Source organism: Colossoma macropomum, unplaced genomic scaffold (assembly GCF_904425465.1).
Source record: "Colossoma macropomum unplaced genomic scaffold, Colossoma_macropomum, whole genome shotgun sequence".
NCBI lineage: Eukaryota > Metazoa > Chordata > Actinopteri > Characiformes > Serrasalmidae > Colossoma > Colossoma macropomum.
In genome coordinates, this window is record NW_023494792.1 from 45,397,170 (window position 1) to 45,417,873 (window position 20,704).

General features: G+C 39.3%; 1 protein-coding gene across 1 annotated transcript; it reads right to left on the minus strand.

The window, feature by feature from the left end:
• Nucleotides 1-357: 357 nt before the first annotated feature.
• LOC118812372 (solute carrier organic anion transporter family member 1C1) lies at nt 358-19,175 on the minus strand. Its single transcript, XM_036577337.1, has 16 exons — nt 18,746-19,175; nt 18,515-18,663; nt 18,201-18,312; nt 16,940-17,081; nt 16,244-16,376; nt 15,992-16,119; nt 15,661-15,813; nt 15,166-15,264; nt 14,393-14,623; nt 13,499-13,663; nt 12,075-12,270; nt 10,147-10,312; nt 5,993-6,177; nt 5,840-5,904; nt 5,461-5,578; nt 358-1,901 (listed from the first exon to the last, which is right to left on the minus strand). Exons 3-16 carry the CDS (start codon nt 18,303-18,305, stop codon nt 1,466-1,468), a joined length of 2,322 nt encoding a protein of 773 aa, XP_036433230.1. The 5' UTR covers nt 18,306-18,312; nt 18,515-18,663; nt 18,746-19,175; the 3' UTR covers nt 358-1,465.
• Nucleotides 19,176-20,704: the final 1,529 nt, after the last annotated feature.

A 20,704-nucleotide genomic window follows, 5' to 3' on the forward strand; every position in this document is an offset into this window, starting at 1 on the left:
TGGAGTTTTGGATAATAAAAGATTTAGAGAAAATGGGACTCCTAACAAGCGTGCAAGACCTGGCAGACCACCACAACTGTCACCATCAGATAAACAGAGCTGAAAGCTTCCATCTTTAAAAGAGAGGAGAAAATCAAGCTCCATTCTTGCTTCAAATCTGAAAAAATCCACAGGTGTTTCTGTCCATCCTTCTACTGTGGGAAGACAACTCAACACTGTGAGTCTGAAAGGATGTGCAGCTGGAAAAAGTGATGCTTATATCCAAATGCATGCATAATGTCTGCATAAATAAAATGCCTTACACCAATGCAAATTTGTCTTTTAGTTTACTTACATTTGGTAATGAATGTGTTGATGTAATATATTTTATTCATGTGGAAAAACATTTGAATCAATTTCATTCAATGCACTTGTAAAAGAAATCTAAACCCTACAAAACATTGTAATAAAGTAAATCAGTAAAACATGTTTCTGTGGTTATTATTGTTTGCTATTACTTCCCACCAAGCCCTGAGAAAAGATGTAGCCCCGCTGAAGGGTGGCAAGATGTGGCCAGCACACTTCTAACCCCAGCCTCTCACCTTTGAGCTTGATTAGTTCAACAGAATATTACTTACCGGTCAGCTGAAGCAGCAGGCGAAGCTAATACACCTGTGACCTGGCTGATAATGAGATGGCTACTTGTGTTAGTGGATGCATCCTCTCCATTATCCCAGCTAATGAACAGTGTCGAGGTCATGTTCCTCATCCTCAGTCACATGCAAATGCAAATGCAAAAATGAAGCTTTATATTTATATTTATCAATTGTCAACTGGTTGCATGTGGATTAAAAATATAATAAGTCTTGCCAAAAGACGTAAACTGACAGATAGCGGTTATATACATGGGCAACTGACTGACAAAATCAAGAATATTTAAAGCAGCTTTTTTTTGCTAATGGCTAGAAAACCTAATTTCACCCCAAACACAAGCAGCTATTGACCCCACTGAGCTTTGATAAATCAGGAAAGTGAATTAACTTGAGGGCGGGGGGTAGTGGGGGTGGATCTCTGTTTTGGAAATATTTGAGCAGTTGGTTAAAGTGTGTTTCGATGTGGTGACTAAGCTGAAAACAAAATGACAGTGAGTCCATTACAGAGACGAATTTCCAGCAATCTGTCAAAGTATGATTATGAAGCTATTAACCAACTCTTTATTTAAGAATACAGACTCTGAGAAACAGACTTGCTGAACAAGTAAGGTCCTCAGTGAACTCTGTTCACATGTATACATCATTTCCACATGAATAAAATTTGGGCTATTAAACCAACACAAGCTCTGCAAACAAATGCATTCTGTCACAGCAACTGTTGCTAGCTTAGACAAGCTTTACAAATCTGTGTTTATGTATTTCATTCATGTCTAAATGATATAAACATTTGAATCAAGTACTATTCAATGTAGTATAGTGACAAAGTGAGTGAGTTAGGCTACAGCTGGTCCCTTTGCTGGGTCTCTGGACTCTGTTTCCAAGTCCTGCTGTCCTCCGCAGGCTGACTCTAAGTTGCCGTCCACTCCAGTTAGCCCATTAACCTGTTCAGTGACAACGACCCCTGGCTTCTCTGGGGTCACTGTTGATGGTGAAGCTGGGCATGCATGTGGTGCGTAAGACTCTGTTGTCTCTACTGTCCTCTCACTGAGGTCTAAAGCCTCTCCTCCAGGTTGTGATGGACTGGAGCAATGTTCTGACGCCTCATCACACTGCAGTTTTGGTGGCTGTAGCTCAAGTCGGCCCTGGTTAGTTTCCCGGAGGGCTCTGAGAGTGTCTTTACTGAACTGCTTCCTCAACAGCACGATGACAGCAATGACGAAGAAGTACGAGGAGCCACTCAAACATGTGATCAGGCCTAAGAAGATCACTCTGGAAAACAGATCATAACAAATTAGTCAAATTCTACTTAAATTATAATACCTATGTTAAAAGATCTTCCCTGGGTAAGGTACTCTGAAAAATGCAGTTGATTGATTTTTTTAGAGAAAAAGAAAAAAATTACCAAAATAATATATTTTTATGGATTTACTATTTTAGCATTAGCAACATTTACTATAAAAAAAAACTTTGAAGTTGCCTGTAGCTTTATTGGTTGTTTGGATAACAAATACAATAAAAAATCTTTTTTACTGTAAACACCATAACCTCTTATTCCTACCACTTAAGAAGAAATCCGAGCTGATATGTTTCTCTAGAATGGCCAATTTATTTATTTATTTTTGGAAGATACAAATTTGTTTACCTCTCAACAAAATAAAAAAAAAAGGTGGAATTTCCCTTTCACTTTTCATGAATGCTCATCATAAGTGACATATGATGTGTATATAAGAAGTCTCAAAATGTTTTATGTATTTTCATATATGAATTTTTACATTTATTTTATGTATTTCTAATTAGTGTCAAATATAAACAGACAATTTAAGTAAATGGACAATAGCTTTGAATTGAGCTGGACTTTGAGCCCACTAGAAGACCAACAATACTATTAACAAAATACTGCCACCTGGTGAGTCCAAACAGAAATGGACAGTAACAAACTACAAAATTGGCAACAGGTGAGTAACATGACTGGGTATAAAAAGAGCATCCCAGAGAGTACTTCAGAAGTAAAGATAATGATGAGTTCACCACTCTGTGAAAGACTGTGCTGGGAAACAGTGCAACAATTTAAGAATAATGTTTCTCAACATAAAATAGCAAAGAATGTCTATTATGTCTATGGTACGTAATCTCATTAAACGTTTCAGAGAATCTGGAGAAATCTCTGTATGCAAAGGGACATGGCTGAAAATCGATATTGGCTGGCTGTGATCTTTGGGCCCTCAGTCAGCACTGCATTAAAAACAGACACAAACCTGTAGTGGAAATCACCGCATGGGCTCAGGAAAACTTCTGAAAACCACTGTCTGTGAAAACAGTTCATCACTGCATCCACAAATGCAAGTTAAAACTCTACCACGCAAAGGAGAAACCATAAATAAACAGGATCCAGAAACACCACCACCTACTCTGGGCCCGAGCTTATTTAAGATGGACTGTGGCAAAGTGTCTTGTGGTTCAACATATCAAAATTTTTAATTCTTTTTGGAAATTATGGACACTGTGTCCTCCAGGCTAATGACCACCTAGCTTGTCATCAGCGCACAGTTCAAAGCCAGCATCCATGATGGTATTGGGGTGCATTAGTACATATGGCATGAGTGACTTGCACATCTGTGAAGGCACCATTAATGCTGAACAATATATATACTGGTTTTGGAGCAACATATGCTACCATCCAGACAACGTGTTTTTCATGGAAAGCCTTGCTTATTTCAGTGAAACAATGCCGAACCACATGCATGTATTACAATAGCATGTCTCCGTAATAAAAGAGTCTGAGTTCTAAAATGGCCCCTGAACTGCTGAGCAGCTGAAATCCTATATCAAGCAAGAACGTAAAAACATTTCACTTTCAAAACAGCATTTGGGTCTTCTCAGTTCCCAAACGCTTACAGAGTGTTGTTAAAAGAAGAGATGATACAACACAGTGGTAAACATGCCCCCGTCCCGACTATTTTGGGCTTTTTTTCAGCTCCAACATTTGATATGTTGTCATTGTACTATTTTCAATTAAATCTAGATGCTGTAAAGGGTCAGCCTGTGCTGCCAGCTGCCAGCAAGGGTGACGGGGGCTAGTAATCAGTGCCAACCAGGCGCACCCTTATTTAACAACATTATTTATTACACCCTATTATACTACAGAAATACCAAGAAGATGAATAAATAGGTTCATATTTTATATTTGATTATTGTATTTTCACTTAGCAGTTTTGTGTAAGACCCATACTTGCAGATTTTCTTCTCTGCGCTTGGGTCTGCTCCATGACTGTCCTGTGACAACTGCATTCTATTTTTATTTACTTTTTGCACAGTGGTAACGTGGTTGTAAGTAGCCTTGCCTTTTATCAATTATTACCATTTCGGTATTGTTAATTCCTATTAGCTCCTCTTAAAGTAAAATTTTCTTTAGTTTGTTGCAACTTTACAGCGAATCTTTCAGTAAATATTCCATATTAAAGCCAACTTTATTGAGGGAGCCTGTTCCCTACTTTTAATGATGCACACAAAACCAACTCAAGTTCTAATAGCTCTTACTTGTGGACAGCTTTAGGCATAGGGGTTTTAGGGCATTTGTGATGTCAAATTATGTGCTTTATAGTAATCCTACTATAATAAATATATGTAAAATAGGTAATAAGTAATCTGCATTGGAATATATTTTTAGAGCAGTCATCCCAATCCTGTCTATAAGGCAGAGAGACATGAACTGTCAAAAGTATTAAGCTAAATGAATTACGAGATCGGTTAGGGGTCAAAACGTAAATATTGCTACATCCATGCTGATAGCAAACTAAAACCCCTGGGCACTGAAATGACAGCACATTAAAGTAAGTCTACTATTTAATTTTAACAATATTACATAACAACACCAGCTATTCCACTTTACTACTCCCAAAGCAGCTGAACTACCATACTTGACAAAGCTTGCTGGATAGTTTTGAGTATTATTGTGTACTTAACTGACTTGATGTCATTTTAGTGTGCATCAATGTTAGCTCGCATGTAGCAAAATAAATGTTTCAGCTTAACAATTTTGTTAACCACTGGGCGCAATTTTGACAATATTTGAAAAACAAAAATTCCATTCATTTTTACCACAGAGAAATCCAGCTAACACAAGAAAACTCTAATGTTGCTTAAATACTGCCAGTAGGTTAGCAGTTTTCTCCAAGGAGGAACTTTCACCCAATTTGTGTGCTCATGTGGTTCATGTGAAAGATAAGCAGAACACTGAAGTTGTGAAATGGGTGTTGTAGTTCATTAGCTAGCTGGTATATATTAACGATGATTTGAACTCAGACGAATCAGAAAAAAAGGTTGAGTAAACGTGTTTAAAATTCATTCATTCACTTCACCATTACTGTTTATTATAGTTGTACAGTTTATCTGATTGCATTATGTCGTTTGACTGTTCGCTTCTGAAGCCTGCCATGATGAAATAGCATTGACTTCACAGCTCAGGCAGTTCTTGCTGCATCAAATATTTCAATGTACCTGACTTCATCACTCAACGTAGAAGTGCGTTCATGGTGCCTCCAGGTAGGAAGTGATTAAACCAATAAAAAATCAAGGCCACATGAAAGCAGCATAAAATAGGCATGATGCTGACTACAGAATGACGACATGATTTCAGTGGTCTATGCATGCTACACAAGGGCCTTCTCACACTTACACATTACTGAGTAGCTAAAGGGAACATAAAGTGATTAAGTAAAGGAAATTAAGCACTTTAAAGCAATAGCCTACAAGTAGCTTCATTATTTGTACATGAGCTACTTTTCAAGACAATACACACACACACACACACACATACACGCACACACACCTGTACTTGTCCGAGTTGTACAAGCGACATGCGCCTCGGCCTCCGCACTTTTTCATGCCCCATTTCAAACAGGTAGAGTCAATCAGAGCCCCAAAATACACTGGAGCTGGAATACCCCCTGAATCAGAGAGGTTACATAGGTTATAAAAGCCTAGACAAACATTAGTACATGTATTTAAAGGAATATTTCAACCAAAGAGCCAGCATGATTAGAAAGCTAGCATAGAATAATTGACATCATCAATGCTTCAGTTGTAAATTGTACATTTGTACTGATTACATTAATATTAAGCTGTATAATTCAAGTACTTTTTTAGCTGATTTCACAGGGTAGTGTTCACTTTGGACTGATGGCATATTTCATTTTTCTCTCGCTTACCTAGAGTTCTTATCACTAGAGTCTGAATGCCCAGTGCCAGTGACTTCAGCTCAGGACTGATGCACCTACAATACATCCACTTAGTACATCTCTTTCTTTTTGTCAAGAAGACTATGTGCTTTGATATTACAAAACTAAACACGGACATGGCACCTTATAATGACCATGTATGCAGGCGTGGTCCCCAGAGAATTAATGAAGGAGCTGAGGACGGACACGGCCATGTAGGAGGTGAAGCTGCGACTGCACGCCGGACCCCGGGGACACTGACCAAGAGATACAGAAGTACTGCCCTCTACTGGTGAAGGACTCAATACGCAGCTGCAGTTGTGGAAGACCTGAGATAGACAAATACAAAAAAAGAATGTAAAGAAAGAAAGGGAAACTTTTTTTGGGTAGAGAGGATAACATTTCTCGTTTTGGCTGCCTAAATGAAAATGTTGTCTTCTACTGTCATGGGACTCAACTCTTAACTGTGGTTCACTGCAAAAATGGTTTTCAAGGCAAGTGAAAACATTTTTTGTTCAACCCACTCTTATATGTTTGAAGTCAGTTTGTCATGTGAAATGATCAAATTCCATTGGCAGATATTTTTAGACATGCAAATTATACCTGCGATATATAACAGGAGTTGCGGAGGACCTGAGAATGGAAAATGCAAAAGATAGGGGACTAGGGGTGGGAATCTTTAGGCACCTCACGATTCGATTCGATTACGAATCAGAGGGCTGCGATGCGATTATAAAACGATTATCGATGCATCTCGATGCATCTTTTTTCTCTATACATGATTTCTATCTTCCTACTGTCTGAAAACTCGGTAGTTTTAAAGCAAAGTATTTGTAATGATCCATAATGTAAATGTATTATGGATCTTTACAAATAATTGGCTTTAAATATCTAAAATATCTTTTATTAATAAATCAAATGGAAGTGATGTGGCAAGTGAACTAGAAGGCTCTCATTCAGAGACGCTGCTGCCACTCATCTGCGATAAAATGCGCTGTTACCCTCAAATAAGATCCAGTGGTAATGGGTGTCCACGCAGCACGTTACAGCCGTCCTTCCCGTTTTCATTAGTCATTTTATTATTTCGGTTTTGGTCTCGTTGTAGAGTGTGTGTGTATGTGTGGGTTGGGGGGGGGGACAAAAAAAAGGAAAAAACAGAGATTAAGACGAACATTTGGAGGACTTATTCGCATTTATAAGCAGCGCGGTTGGTTAAATCTGCATGAGAGACTGTCTTTCTCTAAAAAAGTTGCGAAGATGAAGTCGCTTCTCTTTCGAATTTTCCCGTTCCACCTTAAATGGTGCAGCAGTTACATTCGGCGCCTAAAGCAGAATTTAAGATGGAACGGGAAAATTAGAACGAGAAGCTGGCGAATGAGAAGCGACTTCAGCCTCGTAAAACAGCCGGACGCTGAGACATTTTACAAGAAACTCTTCTAGTTTTGAAGAAAAGTTTTCTGGCGGAGATGGGAGGAAAGCGGCTATAGTTAAAGCTTAAAGCAGAGCGAAGTAAATCTGCGTTTTCCTTTATATTGTTTAGTCTATACTAGGACATCATCACATACTGAGACATACTGGGCAGTAAATGTTGTGGCTCCCGAGGTGGTTTGACTTTGTTGAAAGGCAAAATGGCTCTTCTTATCATTTGTTTTGTGACTCCTGATCTAACCTGGCTTTAATGCAGAGGGAGCCGGTTGAATTTCTCGCTCATCCAGTTGTGTTTTTGTTATGTTCCGCCAGAGACTGTCCGGGCGCTGCACTTTCCCACTTCCAAGTTCCGCGTTTTACGTTCCGTCAACATTACGTTATAAAATTAAATATTTAGAAAATCGATTTTTAACATTTATGAATCGATTCAGAATCGTTCACGTCCGCATCGCGATGCATCTAAGAATCGAGTTTTTCCCGCACCCCTATAGGGGACAAAGGAAAAGCTGTTCTTTTTTTTTGGTAAAAAGAGTTAATGTGTTTATTTTTATCCTCCTAAATTCAATTCTTAAATGTTTTAAATCTTCGCAAATTACTTAAATAAAAAACCCAGGTTAACCATTCATAAAGAAGTTGGAGTCACACTGTCTTTTAACATTTGCCTCTGTGACTCAACTTTATTTTCTACAAGTTGTCATAGCCCATGTTTGGTGTATATACACCGATCAGGCATAACATTTTGAGCACCTCCTTGTTTTTACGCTCATTGCCTATTTTATCAGCTCCACTTACCATATAGGTGCACTTTGTAGTTCTACAGTTACAGACTGTAGTCCATCTGTTTCTCTGCATACTTTGTTAGCCCCCTTTTTACCCTGTTCTTCAGTGGTCAGGACCTCCATGGACCCTCACAGAGCAGGTACTATTTGGGTGGTGGATCATTCTCAGCACTGCAGTGCTGCTGGAGTTTTTAAACACCTCAGTGTCACTGCTGGACTGAGAATAGTCCACCAACCAAAAATATCCAGCCAACAGCGTCTTGTGGGCAGCGTCCTGGGACCACTGCTGAAGGACTAGAGGATGACCAACACAAACTGTGCAGCAGATGAGCTATCGTCTCTGACTTTACAGCTACAAGGCGAACTGACAAGGTAGGAGTTTCTAATAGAGTGGACAGTGAGTGGACACTCCAGCAGCACTGTGTCTGATCCACTCGTACCAGCATAACACACACTAACACACCACCACCACATCAGTGTTACTGCAGTGCTGAGAATGATCCACCACCCAAATAATACCTGCTCTGTGAGGGTCCATGGAGGTCCTGACCACTGAAGAACAGGATAAAAGGGGGCTAACAAAGTATGCAGAGAAACAGATGGACTACAGTCTGTAATTGTAGAACTACAGAGTGCACCTATATAGTAAGTGGACATATATATCTACCTGTATATGTATATATATATATATATATATATATATATATATATATATATATATATATATATATATATATATGTGTGTGTGTGTGTGTGTGTGTGTATGTATATACACCAACCATGGGCTATGACAACTTGTAGAAAATGAAGTTGTGTCACAGAGGCAAATGTTAAAAGACTTGTTTATGAATGGTTAACCTGGGGTTTTTATTTAAGTGGACTTTTGTTGATTAATGATTAAAAACATTTAAAAATTGAATTTAGGAGGATAAAAATAGAAACATTTGTACCAGAAAAACTAAAAGCTTTATCTTTGTCCCCTTTCTTTTGCATCTGCCATTCTCAGGTCTTCCGCAACTCTAGTTGTATATTGCAGGTATAGTTTGCGTGTCTAAAATCATCTGTCAGTGGACTTTCACATTTCACATAATAATTGACTCAAAACACAAAAAATGACTCAGCTCCAATTACCACATAGGTGCACTTTGTAGTTCTACAAAAACAGACTGTAGTCCATCTGTTTCTCTGTATACTTTGTTAGACCCCTTTAAACTGTTCTTCAAAGGTCAGGATCCCCACAGGACCAAGAGCAGGTATTATTTGGGTGGTGGATCGTTCGCAGCACTGCAGTAAAACTAACATGGTGGTGGTGTGTTACTGTGGGTGTTGCACTGGTACGAGTGGATCAGACACAGCAGTGCTGCTCTGTGCTCTGTACCTGCTCTCTGGTCCTGTGGGGGTCCTGACTATTGGTGTACAGGATAAAAGGGGGCCAATAAAGTATTCAGTCTGTAATTGTAGAAGTACAACGTGTACCTATATGGTAAGTGGAGCTGACAAAATAGACAATGAGTGTAGATACAAGACAGCATACCTACAGAAGTGGTTGGTCAGTGTATATATGTGTGCCAAAGTAGATCAGATTGTATACTCAGGGGAACTCCAGCACCTTTGGTTCATGCAAATTGAACAATACTGTTCCCACACTGTTGACAATCATGGAAAAAATCAGGCTTCCCACCTCTGAAATCCAAATTTAACCCCTGGGTGTACCCCTATGCACAAATCTACTTTAGCATTTTAAACTGGTAGCCATCATCATCATCACCTGATTTGATCAAACTGGATCATATTAAACACAGTTTAGCGTATCGCATTTTGCACATAATAACAATAGTGATTTCATTTATTTAAACAGCCTAGAATATCATACCTCATTTACTTCAACTGTTCACAGTGTGGCTGTCTACAAAATAATCTATAAAATTACCAAAATCAAATCAGATTCTAAATCAATAGACATTCCGCATTACAGGACACCCAGGGAGTTGACTTTAGGTAGAAGTGGGGGGGCTGCAGCCAACAAAGAGAGGCCCTGTTCCTGTCTTTGTGCGGACCAGAAGTTTCTCTGCTGGTTACTCTGAAACGTACCGTGTTTTTTCCGTGTCCAGAGGAGCTCATACATCCTGCTAAACATGGAGACATGTATGTAATGCCATCATCAGAACACACTGGATCCCACTCTGCTGCAGAACAGGAACAGTGCTGGTTACACTGTGAGAACAGTGTTTGCTCATCATATGAAATCTGAGGAGTCCTGAGGGGGCAAAATGTATTTTATGAGTTAGAGCTAGCAGTGTGCCTCAGAAATGTAAATACTCCTAACATTCAGTTTCTCTTTTTCAGTTTGAAACAAAGAGGATGATCAGTAAACTCCAGATATCTACAGCACACAATCTACGGTTAAAATGGCCAATTAAAGGTATCGATTAATGCTGTAATATCAAATATACACTCAAATGCAGTCAATCAGCCAAAACATGTTTGGTGCATGTCTTTTTCTTTATTTTTGCGTTGCTGCTGCAAGGCTTATGTATTAATAATGTACCTATGTACTGAAGCAAAAGAAACTTGAAAGGGTGTGGGGTGTGTGTCTACCGTCATCTAGAGGTGTGTTGGTGACTGGTGACCTGCCCTGTTTCTCGGCCATTCAGCCAGCACTGGGCAGTGGTGCTGCACTGCTGCTGGTTCAATTAAGGAGCTTTTCCTGAAAGTGCTGTTTCCCTCATCTCTTTCTTACCAAACTTCACAGCACTTAATAAAGTAACTGGAATACCGATTAGCATTGTGCAAACAGTATTCACACCTCCTCACAAACTCGCCTCAAACTATGTTAAGTTGTTAAGTGTCAATCTTAATAGACTTGCTTATTATTTCCTAATACTGTATGAAGTATAGTCTATAGCTAAGTGATAGCAGTCTTCTTCTTGACGCCTGAATTTTCTGCACTTTTATACATTTTCATAAACAACAGTATGTAATATTATAATATTCCTAAGCAAATCCAACATAATCAAGCCAACCTGAGATTATCTAACAACACAATGAAGTTTGAAGTAAGTGTGTGATGATTTAGAAGGTCTTGATCAATTGAATACATTTAGGGTTAGGGGTAGGCCTGGGCCATTTCTGAAAATATTTAGCTCAACATTTTCCTGTTAAAAGCTGTGATTAATACATAACAGACACAAACAATCCGCTGCACCTTAGAGCTACTTTCTATTCTATTTTTAGTTTATACACCTTTTAAAATGAACTGGATTAATAAAAATATTGACTGAAAATCACATATTAGTCGATATAATACTGAGATACACATTTGTTGAGCACTATTTCAAAAACTACCATCTAAATGACACTCTAAGTAATTCTAACAGCTCCCCAATGCTGAAGAAACGTCAGACGGCTAAATGTGCAAAAGTAAAAGAGATCCAACGCCATCTCCACCTGCTGTATAATTAAAAAAGAGGCGTGCTCCATCGCTGTAGTGGAATGGAATTGGAACTACATTATCATCCCGCTTTCTGGTACTTTTCCACCATTTCCAGAGACATTCTATCTCAGTCGCTGTCATCTTGCACTTGTCACAACTACATAACCAAAATTTGATGACAATATAGCAGGTGGGTCTGGACAGTTACTGGGGGGTGATAATCTGGACCTAAATTCTGATCTGGATCTATAGGCCTGGATTGGGTTTGAGCAGGTCGAGAGAGATTTTGGGCAAGTGTTTAAGGAAACAGCTTGGGTGAGAATTGACTTCAAGTCAAGACTTCTAGCAGCTCCAGTTCTAAACTAAAGAAGCAAAATTTGGATACCAAACATGTCTTAGTTGATCGACTATATTTGGTGTAAGTAGAAAATCATGTAAATTAGATTTTCGTCAAACTATTCCTTCCCAAGCGATATGTACAGTAAGGCAAGCAAGGACTCAAAGAGTGATCCTGAAGCATTTAAGCCCTGGATCATGTATGTAATCAGTCTTTTTCTTTAAACAAAGTACATACAGTCTACAGTACCCGTTATAGGACACAGTGAGGCCAGCCATGCGCAGGTTGTCACACTTGGTGCCGAACTGCAGGAGCATGAGCAGGTAGGCCGAGAAGGAGGCAAGGAAGGAGAGCTGAGCTCCAGAAACCACGCTCAGCTTATACCTCTTCATCACCAGACCACCCAGAAAGATCCCCACGGCAACCACCGGCAGATTCAACACACCTAGATGGGTACAGTGCGAAAGCTTCTATGACATAGTTTAGAGCACAAAGCAGGGTTGATTTGGTATTTTAGCAGAGTCAGAGGGCCAGGGGGGAGCAGAACATCACTCCGCAAGTTCCACCTCACACCTGCCAAGCTTGGAGATAGGATTAATAAAGACACTAAATTTTATTCGCTGATTTAAATGTGGCTGCGTGAGACTACATTAAAAGCAAAATGAAATTCTATGGTGAGGACTGTGTTGAGTCAGTACAGTGCAAAAGAAAGTAAAAACTAAAGGTGTTGCAATATGTTGCTATTTTATCGTTATCATTATAAATTATGTCAAAATGCGCTTTTCTGAGCATATTGTAGATATCATCATTACATAAAGAACACTGGCTAAATACATCTTTCATTGCAATGTGAGCATAATTAGGCCTGTTTAATTGGATTTGGTGCAGTGCAGTTTGTATAACATTGAATAAAAATCATTGTAGTTGTATGCTTATTACTATTACTAATATAGTATTTTTATTTGTGACATCATAGGTTCTATTTTGTCCGTTCCAAATTATTAAATCTAACAACAACAACATCATACCCAGCTGTCACTGTGCCTTACGATGTGTTGAAAGTCTTAGACTAGCTGGTATGATGTTGGTTAGAAGACCAGAGTTAGTTACTTCTCGCTGCACTCCAGCTATTGCATAGATTTGTTAAATTCCATCAGCAGCACCTGATTTAATGTAATAAAGCTTTGATAACCTAGGTTTATATGGATGGTAACTGTAAATATAGGATTTCCTCAAGAAGAGCTTTGGAAATGGTTAAGCTAACACACCTAATCACTATGTATTGTTTATTTGAATTTACTGCTTTGCTCTAAATAAATATATGCATACTGACTAGATAAAATCACTTTACATAGCATTGTCTCAGGTTGCCTATGGCTTTTTCCCAGTACTGTATGTCACACTAAGGTTAATATGACTGAGTAATCAAGCCATCTAAAATTTGGCCACCCTATTGCTTGCTTACCTACTAAAGTATAGTAGCACAAAGGGCCATTTGAGTGGGCAGTGATGCTTTGCCGAGATGGAATGTAATAACAGGTTGTAATTACACAAAAAACTTTTTTACATATTTCATATTACCTGCCTTATTGTCTGTTATTGGATGAATCTGCTAGGGCTTCTTGCAGATCAGAACATCGGCTCTGCATCCAATTCTAGATACAGAAACTCACCAATGAGGAAATTTGCTCTGGAGGCGGACTGGCCAAACTGTTGCTCCATGTACTTGGCTTTGAATGTGATCAAGCCGATTAATGAGTTGAAATTTAGAATGCTCCCACAGAGCAGAAGGAAGTAGGCTGGAGTGCCCAGGAGTTTCTTTAGTGAGGGCAAGAAACCTGTACAAGAGAACATTTTACACAATTCACACTTCATGGTTGTTACTACTGATTTAGTAGTGCAGCATACATTTGTTCATGTTTATATATCACTGCTGTCGGAATAAAACCTTGTATCTCCAAAACGGTAACTTTACAGGAGAAGGACAAAACATACTTTACTTTTATTGTAAGTCAATGGAACCAGACTTTTTTCCAAGTCATTTTGGGCCATTTCTTTTGGTCCATTCATCATGAAATTAACACACAATGTAAAGGGTAACAGGCATTTTCAAATTATGTCAAAAACTGAAAAACGTCAAAAATGGAGATATGAGATTTTCTTCCGACAACAGCGATATGAAGTGTGTCATACAGTGTCAGAAACCACATAAGAAAGTCTATTTGAGATCACTTAACAACTCAGCGAGGTTTGATGTAATTCTGTGATGATTTAGACGTGCAGATAGTACAATGCCAACATAGCATCAATCAAAATTAGCTATCAATTACTTGTTAGCTAACTACATTAGCCTCTTAGCTCCAGTACAAAACTACAGCAGTAAAGTTCAAACACCCAACATGCCCTAATAATCTACATTAGGAGTTAGGGTGAAATTGTGTCACTGTGACACATGGTGTGACATGGTGAGTCCGCCATGCTTTGAGCACTGCTAATCCGTTGTTATCATCGTGGGAAAAAACCTCAAAGAGGCCACTGTTAGCAGCTAGAATCCTAAAGAGACATACCTTTTGCAATGTCCACCAGTTTCATAGTTGGGGTAGCTGGATGTGCAGGATGCTCCTGATTGCCATGAGGAGAGCTAGGATCTTCCCGTTGTTCCTCAGCTTGCTTTGGTAAGGAACGAGGGAGGAACCAGAAAGGAATGCCAGCCAGGAGCAGGCTGGTGGATGACACGAAGAAACCGAGCCACCAGGCCCCAACCCAACGTGCGTCTTTGGGGCTTATGGTCACAGAGTCTACAAAAAAAGCCACCGTGATGTTAAATATCTGCTTCGGTCTGAATTTACTAGCTAATGAAATAAAACACCTTCCCACTTCCAAGGTACATCACCCGAAGCGGGGTTCTTAGTCTTTAAATGGGAAATCCACTAGAGACCCAATTTCCCAATAGAGACCACTTCAGCAGCACTATGGCATGCAAGTAAGCATATTTACAACAGATGTGGTACTGGTTCCATTTTTCCTTTTTGGCTGAAGTGTCCCTTTAGTAAATAAAAAGTTTGGGCACCCCTGGTCAATTTACTGTTATATTACTGTTAATTTGCTTAGTTTCAAATATTTAAAAAATGAGTCATAAAATACAAAATGTGGCCTGTGCAAAACTTTGTTAAAATTGGCAAATAAATCTTAATTGTGTGCTAATTTGACCAGGGGTATTCAAACTTTTGCATATGACTATATGAACCACATAATACATGTACTGTCAGACAGACTGAAAGGATTTCACAGATGTGAGACATCAGAATATATAACACAATTAGTCAAAGGAAGTGCTTACCAACATCGACAAATCCAATATCCACATACAGTTTGGCACACATGGAGCCCATCAGGAAGCCAAACATGGGCCCCAGCAGCGAAATGGTCTGGAGACAAGCTGTTATGGGACATTGTGGCCACCCCCCCCAAAAAAAACAGCCATATTTGAGACTAGGTTAAGTGATAAAATGATGTCTAAGAAATGAAGAAATTCTGAATATTTATGCAGTTGGTCAACAAAATGATTACATGTTGTAATAGCAGGGTGGAGAACTGAGGAGTGGAGTCATGCTTTACTGATTTCTCTGCTCCAACACTCCAGCTCTCTAAACCTTTTTGGAGTTCAATCAGGTGTGTTTGAGCAGGGAAATCACCAAATTGTGCAGGAATCCAGGCCTCCAGTATCGCAGTTCTCCACTTTTGTGTTATTGACTGTTTCTGTGATGGATATGTGGAATCTGGAATCTGATTGTTTCACAATTCCTTAGAAAAATCATGAAACATGTAACATTACCTATGTAAAACACTGAGTTCTCTGCTTTTGCAAAGTCGTCGATGTATGAGATGCCAAGGGGAGTGACTGGTGTTTCTCCTATCCCCCTCAGGGCGTTTCCCAGGAACACGTAAACCCACATGTAGGAACCAGATTCTTTCTCACAGTCTGAGCCTGCAACCAACAAGACTTTGTTTTACGCTCAGATTCAGAAAAATGCCTTATGGCTGTTTTCCACATAAGAAAAACCTTTAAGTGGGTTCTATCAGTTTAAGTTTCTGCTTATGAATTTTCTGCTCATGTGAACAAATAAATAATAATGCTTTGGACCTCAAAAGTACCAGCAGCATACCTGTGTTGAAGTTCATTGTAAATTCTTGATGTATATCCGGGTAATCGCTTTGTACTGTGGCATCCTGACAGGCTGCTATACTGACAGTTTCATTCAGTGAGTTTTGAAGAACTGTGTCATATTTATATCTGCGAAAATGAAAGCCAGATGAAGGATAGAGTTTTCCACAGAAATGATGAATCTTCAAACAACTGACATACCACAGAGGTACAGAAAAGCCTACAAAATCACTGTTCGCTGATGAAACTGTACCGTCCCATGAAGAAATGTGGCAGTCCTGTGATTGCAGAGCCAATAGCCATCAGAAAACAGCCTGATCCAATGAGCCTGGGTCTATGTAGCTTTGCCCCAAAATGACTAACTACAGCCAGAAAGAGCAGGTTACCTGCAGGAGAGCAGCATTAAGAGAATAAGAAACACACACATCTACATGGATCAATCTACTGAACTTATCTGAGCTTAAATGTCTGAGCTTAAAAATACATACTGGCCTTGGATTTTAGACCTAAGTCTTTTTGCTTTGAATGCCCCTATACCTTAGCTATTTTTGTTTTACTAACAATAAATTTCATAACTATTAATACAATAATGACACTTCCAAAATTTTACCTAGTGTTTTGATAGTGACTGTTTTGGTAAAAAAAAATTCTGGCAAGTACATGACTAGCAAACATATACTGTAAAGTTATAAATACATACAGATGAAATTTATTACTAGTAATGAACCTTTTTTACATGCATGAAAAGTGTTATCTGAACAATCTTTACTACTACTACTACTACTACAGTACTACTACTACCAGTACTACAATTATTATTATTATTATTATTATTATTATTATTATTATGTTTAATCCTGTGCATTATTTCTGATAAAAGAGGAGTGATAGCTGTCTATGAGAGCAGTACACTGTCAACACACACACACACACGCAGTGTTTTTTTTACCCATCTCAAAGCTGCCATCGATCAGGCCGACCAGTGAGCTGGACAGGTCAAATCTTCTCTCTATCTGAGTGATAGAACTCTTCATGTAGGTGCCACATAAAGCCTTGGAGAAGTAGGCAAAGGACAAGGACATGATGAACATCTGTGGGATTCACAGGAGAGAAGAACAGAGGATAATCAGCCTCCTGCATTGTGGCTTTAGGCAAGTTATGCAGAACCTCATTAGTTTTGAATACATGAATGAGGTAGGTGAAGAAACAAGAGGTCAAAACACAAATTCACATACACTCAAGTTTTTTAATATACATTGTCAGGACATGGTAGTATTATATATACACATACACAAATACATGTATGTAAGTATCTGTAAGTAATAATAACATGGCCTATAGGTATTTTGTGTGCATATAAGAAATTACATGTAATAATAACATTTACATATTGCAAAAGGTGTGTGTATGTATTTATGTAAATGTTGGGTGCACACCTCTGCAGATTTAAATGGCATCACTGGGGTTCAAATACACAGCCTCCTAGAGGGGTCAATGCTTAGCCCATTGCACTACTCGCAACCTCCTGGAATGAATTTATATGTCCTTTAAGTTTTAATGCACCTTAGAAAGTATTTGTTGTTTGAACTTTGAAAAGTAGCACAGTAACATGTGGTGCAATGGTCTAAGAATTCACCCCCAGTATCAAAAGATTTTGAGTTGGAAACCCAGTGATCCCACAGCTCTCCAGATCTGGAAGCCCAAGAGGAGAAAATGCCTTGTGGGATTGCAAGATAGAAAGAGTCCCAGGTGGCGAAACTGAGGCAAATTCTATTGTTACTAAACTGAGAAACTAGAAATCAGAGTTAGGAGAACTTTTGACTAAACTACGAAGTTTGAGTTGGATGCACTCTGGTGTCCTCAAGTTGAGTTAAATCAAGGAAAGCAGTGCAGCAATTAGATGCCTTGTAATTTAGAGTTAAACTAATTTCTCATTCTGTACAGTGTATAAGTACCTAATGTTTAATAAATCTAACCCTAATGTTAATCTCGGTAAGCAAAAAGAAATGCTCAGGATTAGTTTCTTAGTCCTGTAGGTTAGACCTGTTTTTTCTCATTTTACTACAAATTCAGGACATTTTTATCCTGAAAATGAGGACATTCTCTCTGTCTCTGTCTCTCTCTCTCTCCCTCTCTCTCTCTCTCTCTCTCTCTCTCACACACACACACACACACACACACACACACACACACTTACACAAAACACATACCTTAAGAGTAGAGCAACAGGGGTCTTTGAGGGTGTCTTTATCAGGAGTACAGAGTGCATGTTGGCTGGTCATTTTTGCATTGTCCTCTTCACTCGGGTCAACCATTTTGATGCTGAGAGCAATTCGTAAAATGCTTTTTAACAATTGTCAGAAAAATAGTTGCCTAGTTTGTAGTTTGTAAGGTTGTAGAGACATATGCACATATATAGATACATTTAAAGAAGTCAGTAAGAAAAAAATCTTCTAATATTCTTCATATCTGCAGTGTCATAGGTGTATGACATTAAAATGTACTTCAGAGGGGCATTACCCACCTTATTATAGTATGAGGATTAAGATTTAACCAGCTACCAAGTGCTGTGCCAGATGAAGGTCAGCTTTTCCCTAGCCCCATCCTCAAAATAGATAACTGAGCTGAGCAAACTCCAACAAAAAAACAAACTGGGCTGAATCAGTCACTCTGCTACCGGGGACAAAAGAGAGGCAAGCAATAAAGTTATATTCACAAAGCACAGAAGCACTTTTTCAGAGTTTTCCATACTTACAGTGATAATCCCCCCTCTGACTAAGCTCTAGTAATTCCACTCTGCCAGCCACGGACCCCTCCGTCATCTATTCATCTGGAGAGAAGGGGGGAGGGAAGGATTTGGAGAAAGCTGAAGAGACTGGAGGAAAGTTGAAGGAGGTTTCACAGGTGCACAAGCCCCCAGAAGGAGGAGAATTCACAAGAAATTTAGAGAAATCTGATAGAAATGCAGAAAAAGTGAGAACAAGACAGTGAGGGAGGATGAACAGGAAAGAGAGAGAAGAACTGCAGACAAATCTGAGGGAAAGTGGAAAGGAGAATCTAAGTTAAGAGGAGAATCTGAATGTAAGAGAGTGAAAATGCAAAGAAAAATTCGACAGAATCTATGCAGAGGAATCTAAAAGAAAGAAACGTGAACAAAAGTGGGAAAGTAAGGGAGCATGAAAGGGAAAGACAGAAGAAAGAGACAGAAAGAGACAGAGAAGGGAGGGGGTAAAAGCAAGGAGAGGTGAGTTTGCCTGTGCTCGGAGGGATCAGGTGTCTACCTTTCAAATCTTCGGCCTGTCCCAGTCCAGCCTGTGGCTGCAGTTGCACACAAAACCACTCAAAGCCCTTTGGCCATTTCCATTCTGTCCACATGCCAGATCCTGAGGGACACCCACAACACAACAGACACTTCTAAAGGGCTGTTCCATCCAGCCTAAAAAAGGCTCTCACCAGTTTCACCGTGGCTTGCTTACCACTGACACTGCAATTTTAGTGCTAAGTGCATTAGATGTGCTTATATCGAATAGAAGCAATGAAACACACTTCTTTCTCTAATTTTTTTGTGCCTTCATTCATTTTGTTTACATTCTCAGATTTATACTTCAACCAAATGTAAAAACTGGCCAATACATTAGCTAATGACTGACCAACAGAAGACAAAACAAATGAACACTAGAACACCTAGCATCATACTCTGTACATTCGGTATTTTGCATAATTTTTGGTCAATTATTGGCTGACCTAGTAGGTGTGCTTGACTGCGTTTAGCCCAGTTTTGTCCCAATAGCCCTCCTGGGCCTGAGCCAAAGGAATGTGTTATTAGCATTGCTAGCAGCCTGTGGAGCAACCGAAGCCAAGTAGCTTTGTGGGCCAGAAGAGAGCAGGGCAGAGATTAGAAATTTGCCTCCTCCACATTCCTACACCTAACCAAGGCTAGAAACAAGGTTTTATTACCTTGATATTACCCCTTGACCATCATGGACCTCTCAACAAGTGTAGCACTTCCATCCCTCACTTCTATTAACTCAATAATGTTGTGTATTTACTGAGTAGTTATTGAATAAGAAACCTTAGGATGCAGACATTGAAGAAGCTTAAGGGGTTAAAAGCAAATGTTTTTCACCTAGGCTGGAGACTATCTTAAGGGATTGGCAGAAGAAATCTACAGCAGAAAGGCTGGAAGTCAGCAGAAACCAGGAAGAAACAAAAGCAGTCATCACGAAACGACTGATTCAGAGCTAAAGGCAGAGGTACTGTAATCAAGAATATGCTGTAATCAAGAGAGAAGTGAAGAAGAGACAGGCCGATTTTTGTAGAAGGACTGGTACACAAGGCTAAAGAGGCAGCTGCAGGTAAAAATATGAACCAGCTGTATCAAGAAACTGACAGGAAAGTTCACACAAATGTTCCAACCAGTGAACAACAAAGACAACACTGTTCTAACGGGACTGGAGAAGCAGTTATAAAAGACAAAGCGTTTTCAAGAGCTGCTCAACAGTCAGGCACATGACAACCCGCCTAACGTCCAGGAAGCAGAGACAGACCTACGCATCAATTGTAGCAGACCAAGAAGAGCAGAGATCAGGAAGGCACCAGGGATTGATGAGATCTCAGTGGAGGAACTGAAGGCAGACACTTGGAGAAATGGTCTAAGAACTCTTTGAGAAAATAGGGGAGCAAGAGGAGATCCCAGTAGACTGGAAGGAAGGCT

Coding starts and splice junctions, on each gene's coding strand:
- LOC118812372 (XM_036577337.1), bottom strand. CDS start 18,305: ATGGTTGACCCGAGTGAAGAGGACAATGCAAAAATGACCAGCCAACAT. Junction 16,377..16,939: donor CGATGGCAGCTTTGAGATGG/GTAAAAAAAACA, acceptor GCTCTCCTGCAG/GTAACCTGCTCTTTCTGGCT. Junction 1,902..5,460: donor TACAACTCGGACAAGTACAG/GTGTGTGTGCGT, acceptor TCTGTTTTCCAG/AGTGATCTTCTTAGGCCTGA.